At 42.9% G+C, this 13,791-nt stretch overlaps 1 protein-coding gene across 1 annotated transcript; it reads left to right on the top strand.

The window, feature by feature from the left end:
* The first annotated feature begins 5,200 nt into the window (after nt 1–5,200).
* On the top strand, nt 5,201–12,838 carry SELE (selectin E). The gene is made up of 14 exons (XM_041420081.1): nt 5,201–5,272; nt 5,530–5,602; nt 6,026–6,412; nt 6,733–6,840; nt 6,960–7,145; nt 7,751–7,936; nt 8,040–8,225; nt 8,773–8,958; nt 9,062–9,247; nt 9,643–9,828; nt 10,841–10,948; nt 11,289–11,310; nt 11,421–11,492; nt 11,852–12,838. Exons 2-13 carry the CDS (start codon nt 5,566–5,568, stop codon nt 11,476–11,478), a joined length of 1,836 nt encoding a protein of 611 aa, XP_041276015.1. The 5' UTR covers nt 5,201–5,272; nt 5,530–5,565; the 3' UTR covers nt 11,479–11,492; nt 11,852–12,838.
* The last annotated feature ends 953 nt before the right edge of the window (nt 12,839–13,791 follow it).

Here is a 13,791-nt window from a genome sequence, read left to right as displayed (position 1 = left end):
GTGATTGTTTGGTTGGTTTCATGTGAATTGTTTTGACTCTTTGGCCAGTCAGGGCCAAGCTGTGTCAGGGCTATGGAGAGACTCATGAGTTTTCATTATTATCTTTTTATCCTTCTGTCTGTATCCTTTCTGTATTCTTTAGTATAGTTTAGTATAGTATTCTTTAATATAATATAGTATGAATAAATAATAAATTAGCCTTCTGAGCACATGGAGTCAGATTCATCATTCTTCCCTTCATCTGGGAACCCCAGAAATACAATATTCCAACAGTGGAATTAGAAAGAATCAAGTTCTGCATGGGATCAATTCCACTTGCAGGCAGCCAGTGTGTGATGTTAAGGCCAGTCCTGCTTTTATCTTAACTGGAGGTGAGAGTTGTTGTTTCCTCTCCTCATGTTTCATGTTTCAATGCTCTGAATCACACCTGGCCAGTGCAAGTGATCCCCAGCCTCAGGTCGAATTCTTCAATGTTATTTTTTGCCTGGCTGGAGGAAATTGAGCACTATGAGTCACATCAGAATTCCCGAAATGAGAAGTGGAGATAAGATTTTCTGACTCCTGGGGTTCCACTCCAGACAGAGTGGAGACTGCCTTAGGCAGCCTTGAGAAATTCCAGTGTCTTTGTCCTGTCTTTGTAGCAGTTGCATTGCCTACCTTATTCACACTTAATCAGACACAGAGGCTGAGGGATGAGTATGTTTTCAGAAATTATCTTTTCTTCCCATCTGGACCTCAGGGAAAACTTGTGCCTTAAACCCTTTGTCTCTTAATTTATGAAGAATTAAGTGTTGCAAGCTCCTCTCCAAACAGGAAACACCTTCACTACTGGCACTAGAACTCCTTTTCCCCCCTCCAGGCTGGCTAAATCTCTTACTTTTCCTCTCCTAGTACTACTGTGGTTGAAGCTGGAGGTTGTTCCACTATTTCAAAATTTCAAGTGGTTCTATGACTCTTTGCCATGGGACAAAATTCCATTATGCAAAGCACTTTGAAATAAATACTTATCAAGGGTTTTAATTTAGGAATGACAAAAATATCTTCTGGGAGAGATGGAACTGGATTTCTCAGAGGCACTTAAAGCTCTGTTTTTGTCTGTTGATATGTAAATGCTGATGCAATAATGTAGATAAAGAACCAGTCTTTAAAAAGGACCTGGGAAATTAATCTCTGCCTTTTTCTATATATACTAATGTACATCTGTATACTCTGTTTACCTGGGATCCCACCACATTCTGTATTTGTCTTGGATTTGTGATTTCTTCAAGTCCAACAGAGTTTCAGATAAAGCAACATAAATTTTCACTGCATTAAATTTTCTTGAGATACTGATAGAGATACTGAAAAAATGTTTCTCAAACCAAAACTTAGAAATTCCCAACAGAAAGGCAGACTCTGCAAAACCCCTGTTTTAGCAATTCATGGCCTCTGGAAAATTTTAATTGAAAATTTGTCCTACAGATCAATCCACCACTACTTGTTATGCACCAAGTGGATGTGAAACTTTGTTGATCACGTGACTCCTATGTTCTCTAAAACACCTTTTGGATTTTAGAAGTTTATAAAGATTTCTTTCCTCCAGCACCCTTTTTTACAGTGAGGTGGGAATGAAAGAGTTCTCTTGGACAGCCAGGGCTCTTTGAAAATCTGCCCTTTGAGCAGTGATTCCATCCCTTGTGTGCTCATTTCATGGTGATTTCAGCTAAGCATTGTTTCACTTGTTTCCTCATAAGAATGTCTCATGGGACGACATTAAAAATCTTAATTATAACAAACCACAGTGCACTATTGTTTCTTTATTACTGACACAACCTTGAGGCACAAGCCAGGTTGATCTGCCAGGAACAGATCAATCACATCAATGTCAGCTGTTCTTGACAGCCTCACAACCTTCTGCTGATTTTTCAATGGTTTTCTTTAACATTTTTCAATGTTCTAGTGTCTTTTCTAGGTGCTCACATGGAAGGTCCAGCTTCTAATTACCTTGATCTTCTTTTCTCAGATACAGAGAGGCAATATTTGCTTCTTGTCCACCTTTTTACACCTTCTTGCTCATATTCTCAAAGTTATTACTGAGGGTTTGGATCTTTTAACTGTAGCTTGATTGGTTGTAACCAACCTAAACAGTCTTCACTCCATAATCCAACCTGTTCTCTTCTCCCACACTATTGCAGTGAATATTAACTTTCCTTGATATAGAAAGAAATAACATTTGACATGTCCTCTGTCAATTGCTGTCCTTTAAATGGCAGACCTGGCTGGATTTTATTTATTTTATTCCTAATATGTTTATATAGCCCTTTCTTACCCTTTATGTCTCATGGTGGCCTCCTAAGTGAACCTTTCAACTGGAAAATTAGTTGTGGATACATAATTGTCAGTGCACCTCTGTTTGTAAGGGAAAAGGGGTGATTTGGAGAGTTCCCTATAAAAAGCTGGGCCTTCCCTTGTGCAAGTGAAATTCTGGAGTGTATAGGAACAAGAAGTGTTCAGCAATTTTAAAAACTTGTCTTTAGAGTCTCCTGTTTTTCTGGCAGAGGGGAATTGTATTAATTTTAAGGAACTACATCTGTGCTTATGTAGCATAAGAAGAGAGCCACAGCTTCATCCAGCACCAGAAACAAATCTTACATTCCCAAATCAAATGGCAAGAGATTAAAAAAGCATGGATGTGAAATAACTTTGAGAAGAGAGTAAATAAGTAACACAGAAATCAGAAATGGCATTTTAGCTTGATTATTTCCAGTTCCACCTAAGAAACTGTATCACAGGGATTTTCCCTGAAATATAAATGTAGTTTAGCATCCAAGATGAGCTTTAGCTCATAGGAATTCCAGTCCCGCTGAAGTTTTTAAGTTCCTTTCACTTTTAATAATATGGTTTTAACTTCTGTTGTGGTTTTTTGAGAATGATTTTCAGGCTTTCTTTTTTCCTGAAAATATTGCCTTCATCTTCCAGTACATTACAGAGAAATAAGAATATAATCAGTGGATAGCAGAATTCCCTGGGAAAAACCAAAAAGAGCCCCATGGCAATGATGCACAAGGGAATACAGCCAACAAAAAGAAACAAGTCTTTTTTTAGGCTGGAGTTTTTACAAGCATATTGCTTGTAGGCTTTGGTGTTTTGTTATTTTTTGTGGGGCTTTCTTTATCTGCTGCAGACAAGAGGTCTCAGACAGCCCCTGCAAAGGAAGACTACTTTAAACTATGAAATAAGCTCTTCCTTCCTCCGGAGATTCCATTGGCAAATGAATTCTGATGAAGTTTCCTCAGAGCTTTCTTCAGAGTTTCTGCCATGACAAGGATGAGTGCTTACCAGTAGGAAGCTCATTAAATGACTTGGGAAAGGGAATCTCCAGGAAAAGGCCTAGCATTTTCTGCCTTTTGGTGCCTGGGAGCATAAAAATTCTCCTGGAGTTGTCTATAAATTATCTGTGCGTACAGTTGTAACAGCTGATCAGTGTTTAAGACAATAAAAAAAAACCAAAAAAACCCAAACCCCTGCCCTATCAAGACTGATTAACAGTAGTTTGTAGTAGAATAATGTTAAAATTAGGCCCTGCTGCATAATGTGCTGTACAGGTGCATTAAAATGCGAGCTTCTGTCTGTGTCCTTCAGGTGGTGAAGTCTCCTGACAGAGAAGAGCTGGCAAACAGAAAGAGTTTTCATTGCCAGTTTGAGGCTAAATAAACAGCAGCCCTGATCTGATGGTGCCTGGAAGCCTCAGAATGTCTGGTGCTTCTTAGCAAGGCTTGCTCAGACCAGCCAAAACTAACCTCAGCTTCCCAGAGTTTCTTGATTGTCCATTTGTATTTCTAGCTTTGCTAGAAATTGTTCCTGTGAGTATTTGTAGGCAGAGGAACACTTTCTAGCAGGTGTGAATGCCTACTAGAAAGTGTTCCTCTGCCTACAAATATTGTGTGCTGTTTTTAATCCTCAGTCTCTTCAGTAAATGACTTGCTTTCTAAGACTTTGTTGCAATTTCTAGTCAACTCTCCAGATTTGCTAGTAATTGAGGCTGTTTTAGAATTTACTCTTTATTCCATGCTCTTTTCTGAGATAATTTCTTTGATGGGCAGAGATCTTTGGCTACTTGGCAGTTCTTTCTTTTTTGTGAAAAAATGGGTGATACCATTGACGTTAGTTTGGAATCCAGAAGCCATTGATTTTTATTCTGTAAGAACAGGCTGAGGCTCCAGAATCAGAGCTCCAACATGCACTGTATAAACTCCTACTAAGCTTTACAGATATGAATTAGGTGCTACCCTGTGGCCTCCTATTGCTGCCAGCACTTGTGTAAGAACAGGCTGAGGCTCCAGAATCAGAGCTCCAACATGCACTGTATAAACTCCTACTAAGCTTTACAGATATGAATTAGGTGGCTACCCTGTGGCCTCCTATTGTTGCCAGCACTTGAGTCCTTTGCATGTTCAGCCTCATTAAATCCCATCCATAACAGTGAAGCTTTATGCAGCAGTATAATTAATCAGGGTATACACAAAAAATGTGCATGAATTCCTAGTGTATTGCCTTGTCCTCCTGAAATACTATATGCACCCGTTCAGGTGCTGTAACTCCACTGAGATCAGGACATTGAAGAATATGGTCCAAGGGACTCTTCAAAGCAAGGTCCATGTTTCAAGCTTGACTGCTACAAGTGAACCTTGTGAAGAGTTTCAGCAATCCTGGGGATGACAAACCTGACCACAAATGAGAGTTCTGCACAGCTGAGATCCATAAGGAAGGGCTTGTCCTGTGCTGCAGCTCCCGTTTTTATCCAGCTTGGTTAACCAGCTTTGAGTGTTGGTGCCTTTCCTACCGAGATATCAGAACTGACGCCTCCTTACTGCAAAACATTATGCCAGGTGAAATATTGGAATCTGCTTATTCATGCATTTAATTCCATCTAATTATCCTCCTCCTCCTTGATATCCTGGAATTGTGTGTTTCTGTCAGTAAAAGTTTGTCATGTGGCACTTGGCACTCTGTCAGCACAGTGCGTCTCTGGGAGGGTTAATCTGGCAAGGGGAAACATCCGTCCTGACGTGTGGGAGGCCCAGATCCTGGGATTTTCCAAGAAATTTTTTTCCATACGGAATTTCCCGTCTCGTGGAGGGCAGGCTAGTTGAGAGAATAAAAGGCAGAGCATTTCAGAGTCCAGACACTTGGAGCTGAACTTGATTTTCAAGGCTGAGTTCATCCACTTAGCCACAGTCTCTGGGAAGCAGCGCAGAAGAATTCTGTCACCAGGACACTTCAGCTACAAAATGTGAGTAGAAATGGACTCTGCTATTCTGTTTCACTGCCCACCTAAAGGAGAACTGGACAGCTGGAAATCTGTGTTCATCTCCCTTAGAAGCTGCTTACATTTTAAAGTATCTTGATATTAAAAACAGTTTTTAAAGTAATAATTTGTGGAAATCCTACTTGTTTAAAAGTACATAGCAAAAATTGCATGACAGTAGTTTATATGGATTTTTGACTCATTTGTTTTTTACAAATGTGTTTTTCTTTGATTTCTCATAGCCATCTGCTTAAAAGATAGAGAAAACTCTCAGAAACATGATTTGCTTGCAGTTCCTATCTCTTCTTACCTATGGTAAGTGTGTATCTCTCTGTGTAGAAAATTGGTGGGATGGCAATATTAGTGTGACAGTTCTCTTTGAGCTCAGCATCCAAGAGACTTTTTGAACCTGCCCTAATTAACCTGAGGCTGTGCTCACACAGAAGAACCTCTGGATGCAATGGCACATTTTCCCTGCTTGCCTGTCAAAGCCATAATTGGCTCCTATAGTCTCAAAGCTTTGTGTGATCAGGTGTAGTTCCACAGGCTCAAGTCCTGTACTTGAAGCTGACTTGCCCAGTTTGAAGCTTGCCAGGTGACTGTTTATAAAATAATTACCACTAGTTTTTATGTCAGATACTGACAAGTTTGCAGTATTTATAGAGCTTAAATGTCCTCTTCTAGAGAGAGAGGAGGGGAGAAGTCAGACACCAACTTTTGGATATCTTCTCGTTCTAGGACTTACAGTGCTGCAGGGGGTGAATGGGTGGACATACCATTATTCAGACACAAACATGACCTACAGGGAAGCAGAGCTGTGGTGCAGAAAGAAGTATACTAACCTGGTTGCCATCCAGAACAAGGAGGAAATCAAGCATCTCAATGCCTTCTTGCCCTTCAATCCGGGTTACTACTGGATTGGAATCAGAAAAATTAATGATGTGTGGACCTGGACTGGAACTAACAAAGAACTGACAGAAGAAGCAAGAAACTGGGCTTCAGGGGAGCCAAATGGCAAAGGGAACAACGAGGACTGCGTTGAGATCTACATCAAAAGAGGGAAGGATGATGGCAAATGGAATGATGAGCAGTGTGAGAAGAAGAAGGTTGCCTTGTGCTACACAGGTACAGAGTGATAAAGGTCACTCCAGTGTGATGCTGGGGAGCTGAGGTGGTGGTTGGGATGAGTTATTTAACTTTATCTAATATTTAACTCAGAACAAGTGGTCTTGGAGTTTCCAGCCTTTTACTGTGAGCTAGTCTGTAAAAGGTGTGCATTTCAGAAATTCTGCTGTGAAATGACAGGATAATCCTAAATACCAAACCCTCTGATTTTCTTTTGCTATACAAAGAGCTTGTTTAGTGTCAGAAAGATAAAGTGCTAGCCAGGTTTTCTTAGTGGCTGTTGTTGATCCTTTCATAATTTGCTTTATTTTTTTTTCCAGCTTCTTGCAACCCATCTCTCTGCAGTGGCCATGGAGAATGCATAGAGACTATCAACAACCACACCTGCCATTGCAACCCTGGCTTCTATGGGCCTGAATGCGAGTTTGGTAAGATTATTTCATCCTGCTTTTTGACCAATTCATGCTAGCTAGTGTTCAGTTTGGCTTCTTGGTTTACCTGCTCAGCCAAAGAGACTGACTGTGTACCTTCTTGTGCTTTTCTGAAGTTAAGAGTTGTGATCCACTAAAGAAACCTGATCATGGGAGCCTTGAGTGCCACCATCCACTGGGGGACTTCAACTACAACTCATCCTGCAAAGTTCAGTGTGAGGAGGGCTATGAGCTGACTGCACTGGAGCCTGTCCACTGTACCTCTTCTGGAATCTGGTCTGCCCCCCTTGCAGCATGCAAAGGTGAGCTTGTTGCATTGCACATGGCCCTGCACACCTCAGGCAGTAGGTAGACATGGAAGTTTGGTCAATTCCTCTGTAACACATTACGTGGTGTAGGTGCTATATTATTTCAGCACAGAGGTCTCTGATCCTGAGGAGGTGAAATGAGTAGGATGAATGTTCTGGTCTTGTTCCTTGCAGGGAAAGACTTTTCCAACTCTTAGGTGGAAACAGGGAATGGAGATGACCTAGCTGTGAGACTGCTCTCAACAGGCCAGTTACTCCTGACTGTAGGAATCATTTTCTGAGGTGTTTGGCTTAGAATGAGATATTTTTCTAAGCAAATAAAAGCAACAAAGGTCACTCAGCAGCAGTCAAAATAGGGAAATTTTGGATTGTAAATAGTCTCTGTCATGAGCTGCAGATGAATTAACAGTCTTGCCTGAAGAGCCAGTTTCTCATTTCAAAATATTTCTCCATCTGTCTGCTTTCTGAGATGGTGGCAAAGTAGACCCCTTTCTAAAGCTGCTCCTGTTTAGTGGATGTGTTGCTAAGTTTCAGAAAAGAAAAAAACTTTAAATGGTTTGTCGCAAGCTAAGCTCGGTGCTGTCTCTTGTGCCTTTCAGCTGTGACCTGTCCTGCCTTGGAAACGCCTGTCCACGGGGCTGTGAACTGCTCCCATCCCTCGGTGCAGCTCACCTGGGGAACCACCTGTGAGTTCACCTGCGAGGAAGGATTTACCCTGACAGGACCAGCTACACTGCAGTGCGGCTCTTCAGGGGCCTGGGACAGGCAGCAGCCAACGTGTGCAGGTAATTTCCTCATCCCTGCCCAGCCGAGCCCTCAGGGCTGCCAGCCCTGCCGTGGTGTTGTCCTGAAGCAGCGGTGCTGACTGCTGTGCTCCCTGTGCTGCAGCTGTGCGGTGTGAGGCTGTCCCGCGGCCAGCAGAAGGCTCAGTGAGCTGTGACCACGCTGCTGCAGAGCTCACCTCGGGCTCACGCTGCGATTTCCAGTGCACCGAGGGATATGTCCTGGAGGGCTCAGCCAGCACGGAGTGCACGGCACAGGGACAGTGGTCAGAGCCGGTGCCCGAATGCAAAGGTAAGACTTGCTGGGTTGGAAGCCATTGATTAAAGTTGGAAGAATCTGAAGAGACTTTCTCAATCAGATGTAATAAAAGAGTAGCATTCATCCCCACCAGTTTTTTTGAGCAGATCCCAAGGTGGCGTCATTTAGCCTGGTGTATTAGTGAGGAAACAGCAGTGCAGGGTGACAAACAACGCTCTGGGGCAGTGTCCCCAACACACACAATAACACTTTAACAGTGGAGTGTTGTGGCAGGGATTCTTTATTCCCTAAACCCCAAATGGGAGCAAGTGTCAGTTTATGCAGTCTAGGGTGCAGAATAATCTGGAACCATTCCCAGGATGACTTGTACGCTTTGGGTGCAGAATTAAGGGTTCTGGCTACACTGTGCAACCTGCTGAAATCTCTGTCTGTGAGACACTGCTAGGTCTGAAGGGAGGTGTGATGGCTCTCTAGGGGACAGCTCCAGGCATGGCATGTCTTCTTGCCAGCTCCTAGAAGAGTGTTTGTTTATCCTCACCTACTCCAAGCTAAGCTCTGTGCTGTCTCTTGTGCCTTTCAGCTGTGACCTGTCCTGCCTTGGAAACGCCTGTCCACGGGGCTGTGAACTGCTCCCATCCCTCGGTGCAGCTCACCTGGGGAACCACCTGTGAGTTCACCTGCGAGGAAGGATTTACCCTGACAGGACCAGCTACACTGCAGTGCGGCTCTTCAGGGGCCTGGGACAGGCAGCAGCCAACGTGTGCAGGTAATTTCCTCATCCCTGCCCAGCCGAGCCCTCAGGGCTGCCAGCCCTGCCGTGGTGTTGTCCTGAAGCAGCGGTGCTGACTGCTGTGCTCCCTGTGCTGCAGCTGTGCGGTGTGAGGCTGTCCCGCGGCCAGCAGAAGGCTCAGTGAGCTGTGACCACGCTGCTGCAGAGCTCACCTCGGGCTCACGCTGCGATTTCCAGTGCACCGAGGGATATGTCCTGGAGGGCTCAGCCAGCACGGAGTGCACGGCACAGGGACAGTGGTCAGAGCCGGTGCCCGAATGCAAAGGTAAGGCTGTTGGAAATTGCAGCTTTCTGGTCACACACAGAAATCCATATTCCTGTAGGGCCCTGGCTCCAAACTAAACTCAGTGCTCCCATATTTTCAGCTGTGCCTTGGAATGCCTGCTCACGGCTCTGAGAAGCTCCCATCCCAAAGTCAAATGAAAATAAATTTGAAAATTTATTGTACATCTTTGTACATTTGAAAATAAATTTGAAAATATATTGTACATCTACTAGTGCAAAAAACTGAGCCAAAGACAGGAAAGCCCTTAGTTGTGCAAGCAAACCACGGGAAATTATATAGAAATTTCACTATTGTTTGCTTGGAACATCTTCATTTTTTTTCTTGCATACTTCATTGCTCTACAGCAGGAATAACCATATCTTCTTGTGTTTCAGTCATACAGTGTGAAGCACTGAGCTCTCCTGAGAAAGGCTCCATGGATTGCTCCCACGGGGTTGGGATGTTCACCTACAACACCTCCTGCCACTTCAGCTGCCTTGAAGGATGGAGTCTCAATGGCTCTCGTGTTCTTGAGTGCAGCCACTCAGGAAACTGGAGTGCCAGCCTGCCCACATGTGAAGGTATTTTGCCTGTGAGCAGCCACAGGGAGGTGGCACTGTATTTTTAGTCAGATGAAGTGTGGAAGGGTGGTAGTGGTGGTAATAGCAACCAGTGAGCTAGAACCTGTAGAGAAGTCCATGAATTCAAAAGCCCAACAAAATCACTCATGCTTGAAAATAGAAGAAGGGAAAAATCCTAAAAGATCTTGGTGGAAAATGTTGATTTCTTATATATAAAAAAAAAAAAAACTCCAAACCAAACAAACCTGCAACTGGATTTCAGTTCATTCTGTTTGGTTTTTAAACAAAATATTCCTCACTATGGGCTTTTTTTCCATGTGAATAGAGAAAAAAAGCTTTTCTAGACAAACAGAACCTTGTGGGGAAATCTGCACTCATAAATCTGGCTCTTAGTGGAAAATTTTATAGTTTTTTTGATTTGGTGTGATTGTTTCTTGGATGGACTCCTCAGCCAGAAGACCTCACAGAGCTTTTCTCTCAGAGGCTTCAGTTTCAAAGGACAGAAGCTCAGCCTTGCCTTCTCATTCAAGGCAGTAAGAGCTCTGCCACTGCCCTCAGCTGGAGCACCCCTGGCCTGCCTGGAATGCTTTTGCTTGAGGTCCTAAAAGCTCAATTCCACTTTAATTTGCTTGAACAGAATTTAAATCCTTGAATAATTTCATTGATCTCAGCAGGATTGCTCAAAGAGAAAGAGCACACAGGGAGTTAAAATATGAACTGCAACATGAAAAATAAGAGGAGCACAATTTGCTATGCAAGGCTGGAGGTTAGAGACAGACCCTGGTATAGGGAGCTTCTTGCCTTGCCATTTTGGCAATGGATGGGGTAATTTTTAGTATTCAGCTTTTTACCTTGAATACAGGAACTATCCTGTTTCAGCAAGAGAAAACTTCAGTGTTACAAGCTGCACTTCTGGTTCGTCTTGAAGAGCATAAGGAAAGGGGAGAAGGAGAGAGGGCTTCAAAGACCACCTGTGCCCCTTGATCTCACTGAAATCTTTTCATCCTTTCAGCCTCTGACCAAGCCAGCTACATCTCTGTGGGCATAGCAGCCACTTCTGCCTCCCTGCTGTCCACAGCATCATTCCTCCTTTGGCTTGCAAGGCGCTTCCGGAGAAAAGGTGAGCTCTTGCTCTGGCTCCACTGCTTTATTTATCTTCCTGGAAAGTTTTCAGTAGAAGAAACAAAAAAAAACAAAACAAAAAAAACAAAAAAAAAAAAAAAACAAAAACAAAAACCCCAAAACCTCCAAAGCCCTATACCTTGCTTGGGGAAAAAGTGGTAATTCCCACACTTAGATAAATTCCAAAATTATTTTCAAGAACCCCTCCACGTATGCCATGTTTGGCTTTTGAATGGACATCTGAAAAAGGAAAAAAATAGTCAACCCCAAATATTTAGACAACATGAATTAGGGTTTTTGTCTTGAAATACTAATACCTTTTTTTATTCTTCTTGCAGCAAAGAAGTTTATTCCTTTCAGGTAAGTTGTGTCTCAAAAAAGCAACATGAAAAAAACACTGCCATCACTTTGCTAAAATCCATTTGATAAAAACCTTTGTCACTAAAGTATTTTTCAATTTTCTTTTATAGGAACTGGCAGGAAACAGCCAGTGAAGGTAGTTTCCAAAGTGCTGGCGAGAATGTCTAACTCAGGTGTTTCAGGTAAGCACATGTGATGGCTTCACTCACAAATTCTCTTCCTTTTAATCACACAAGCAATCAATCAGAGCTGCTAATTGCTGTACAGTTGCTGACACAGCAATATGTGCTTTGGGACACCTAATATGCATCTTGGCATTGCATGGCAGTTCCTAACAAGACTGATGGATTTATTGCTGCAGAAATGGTTGTTCAGCTCCTGAAGGATGATTGTGCTTAGCATTCTGTCCAGCTGCAAATGGCATTAGGAACACTTTCGTGCAGTTCTTCTACCTGCTGCATGCAAAATTCCTCTGAGATGAGAGCAAACACAAATCTCTGCCAGTTTTCTGATTTATGGAGGAATTTTGTTCTCTCCGCAGGAATTGCAGCCACCTTCACTTACATCTCAGATTTCTGGAGAATGAAACTGCCTGCAAATCAGCAGCTGTCCAGATGTTTTTACCTTTTGATGACAAGACGATTGACCTTGTGTATGATTCAGAAATCTTGAACTCAAGCTGTCTGGTGTTTCCATTGAAGACAAACACAGAACTCTGGCCTTGTGGCCAAACCCTGCCTACATTCAACCACGTAGTTACTCTGAACTGGGAGCTTGCCATCTCCTGTGCAGGTGGTGAGCAAACAGTGCACTGCTGCCTAAAAAGGAGGCTGGTTCCTCCTCTGCTCCACTCAAAGGTACCGAGGTGAGGTGAAGACATGCATTATTTCACATCACTTACTACACTGCTGGAGGTGTCTCCTCTGCAGTCACAGGGGTTATGCTTGCAGAACAAGAAGAATCAGGATGGAAAAATACTCACTGAACATCTTTGAAATTGTTGATCTGGTTTGTGGAAGTCAGTTTATTTTCAGATGTCCCAGTCAACAGATATGCCTGCCTTGATATGGGCAATTATTTGGATTTCTGCTGCATATCCCAGAAAAGGTAGAAGCCTTTTTAAAAAAAATATAACAGCACTAGGAACCATAGTGCTTACACAGGGTACTCTGGTTTCTGAACACAGCAGGTAGATCTGAAATTATCTCATCCCTGTGGGATTCTGTACTGTAATATGTGTATATACATATGTATTTATTTGAGCAGCTTTTACTGTGGATATTTCTGTGCTCTTAACTGTACATGTATTATAAAATACTTGTTCTTGAGTAGGTCTTTAGCTGTTGATCAATTGATCAGAATTTATTTGAAACTAAATTGGAAGTGTTTGTAAGGATTGCATGCCTGCATAATGTTTACAAATGAAATGGAAGACTGAGATTTGTATGTTTATGTATTGAAAATATGATTTTTTTTAGCTGTTAAAAGTCTTCAAATGAGACTCTCTTTTAATTTATATTTAAGTTATGATTATAAATTAAAAATCTCTCATTTAACCTGATATGTATTGTCCTATTTGTAACATTTTTTAATAAAATTTTTTCAATTTAACACTACCTATTTGTAAATGTGAATAATTTAAAATATTTGGGTCAGCCCTGTGACTTGTGGCTTCAACAGAAGAATGTGAAGGTAGGGAAAATACTGGCTAAAAGCAAGGCTGTCCATTAATGGAGAATCACAGAAGCACTGGGGTGGAAGAGACCTTTAAGATCATCAAGTCTGACCCATGCCCTAACGCCAGCTCAATTAAACCACGGCACTGATTGCCACAACCAATCCCTTTTTAAACACATCCAGGGATGGTGACTCCACTGCCTCCCAGGGGAGACCATTCCAGTACTTTATCAGTCTTTCAATAAAAAAAAAACTTTTTCCTAAGAGCCAACCTAAATTTCCTTTGAAGCTTCCCGTATTTCCACAGCAGCCAGCAGATGGGGCTGACTGCCTGGGACTGGCACAGCCAGGGCCGATGCCAAAGCAGCATCCCCAGTCTGAAAGGGAGGAGGAAGGACCAGGGCCGTGCCTCAGGTGCCCGGGCCAGCAGCGAGCTCTGGCAGGCAGGTGCAGGAGGGAGAGAAGAGCAGGAAGAGAAGCAAGCAGGTGATCTTGGTACATAACTAACAGCACAAACCCCGGGTTTTTGCAGCCCTTTCTGCTGGGAAAGTGAAAGGGTTATCACGGGTCTACAGCTAGAGAAGCAAGCAGGTGATCTTGGTACATAACTAACAGCACAAACCCCAGGTTTTTGCAGCCCTTTCTGCTGGGAAGTTGAAAGGGTTATCACGGGTCTGCAGCTGAAAGGACAGCTCTGACTGCTGCCTTGGGACCTCCATCCCACCCTGGGGAGGTGACAGTGGTGGCCAGACACTGCTGGGCTCACCCTTTGCCAGCCCCTGAGATAACCAGATGTTATGGTTT

This window comes from Onychostruthus taczanowskii, unplaced genomic scaffold, assembly GCF_017590055.1.
Source record: "Onychostruthus taczanowskii isolate IOZ18803 unplaced genomic scaffold, ASM1759005v1 scaffold63, whole genome shotgun sequence".
NCBI classification, from domain to species: domain Eukaryota; kingdom Metazoa; phylum Chordata; class Aves; order Passeriformes; family Passeridae; genus Onychostruthus; species Onychostruthus taczanowskii.
The sequence above is the reverse complement of the archived record's forward strand: the minus strand, read 5'-3'. Positions and strand labels throughout refer to the sequence as shown.

What these genes read in the sequence shown, in the direction of transcription:
- SELE (XM_041420081.1), top strand. Translation starts at nt 5,566, where the DNA reads ATGATTTGCTTGCAGTTCCTATCTCTTCTTACCTATG. An exon ending in CCTATCTCTTCTTACCTATG is followed by an intron (nt 5,603 to 6,025) that starts GTAAGTGTGTAT and finishes TTCTCGTTCTAG; the next exon opens with GACTTACAGTGCTGCAGGGG. An exon ending in GCAGCAGCCAACGTGTGCAG is followed by an intron (nt 7,937 to 8,039) that starts GTAATTTCCTCA and finishes CCTGTGCTGCAG; the next exon opens with CTGTGCGGTGTGAGGCTGTC.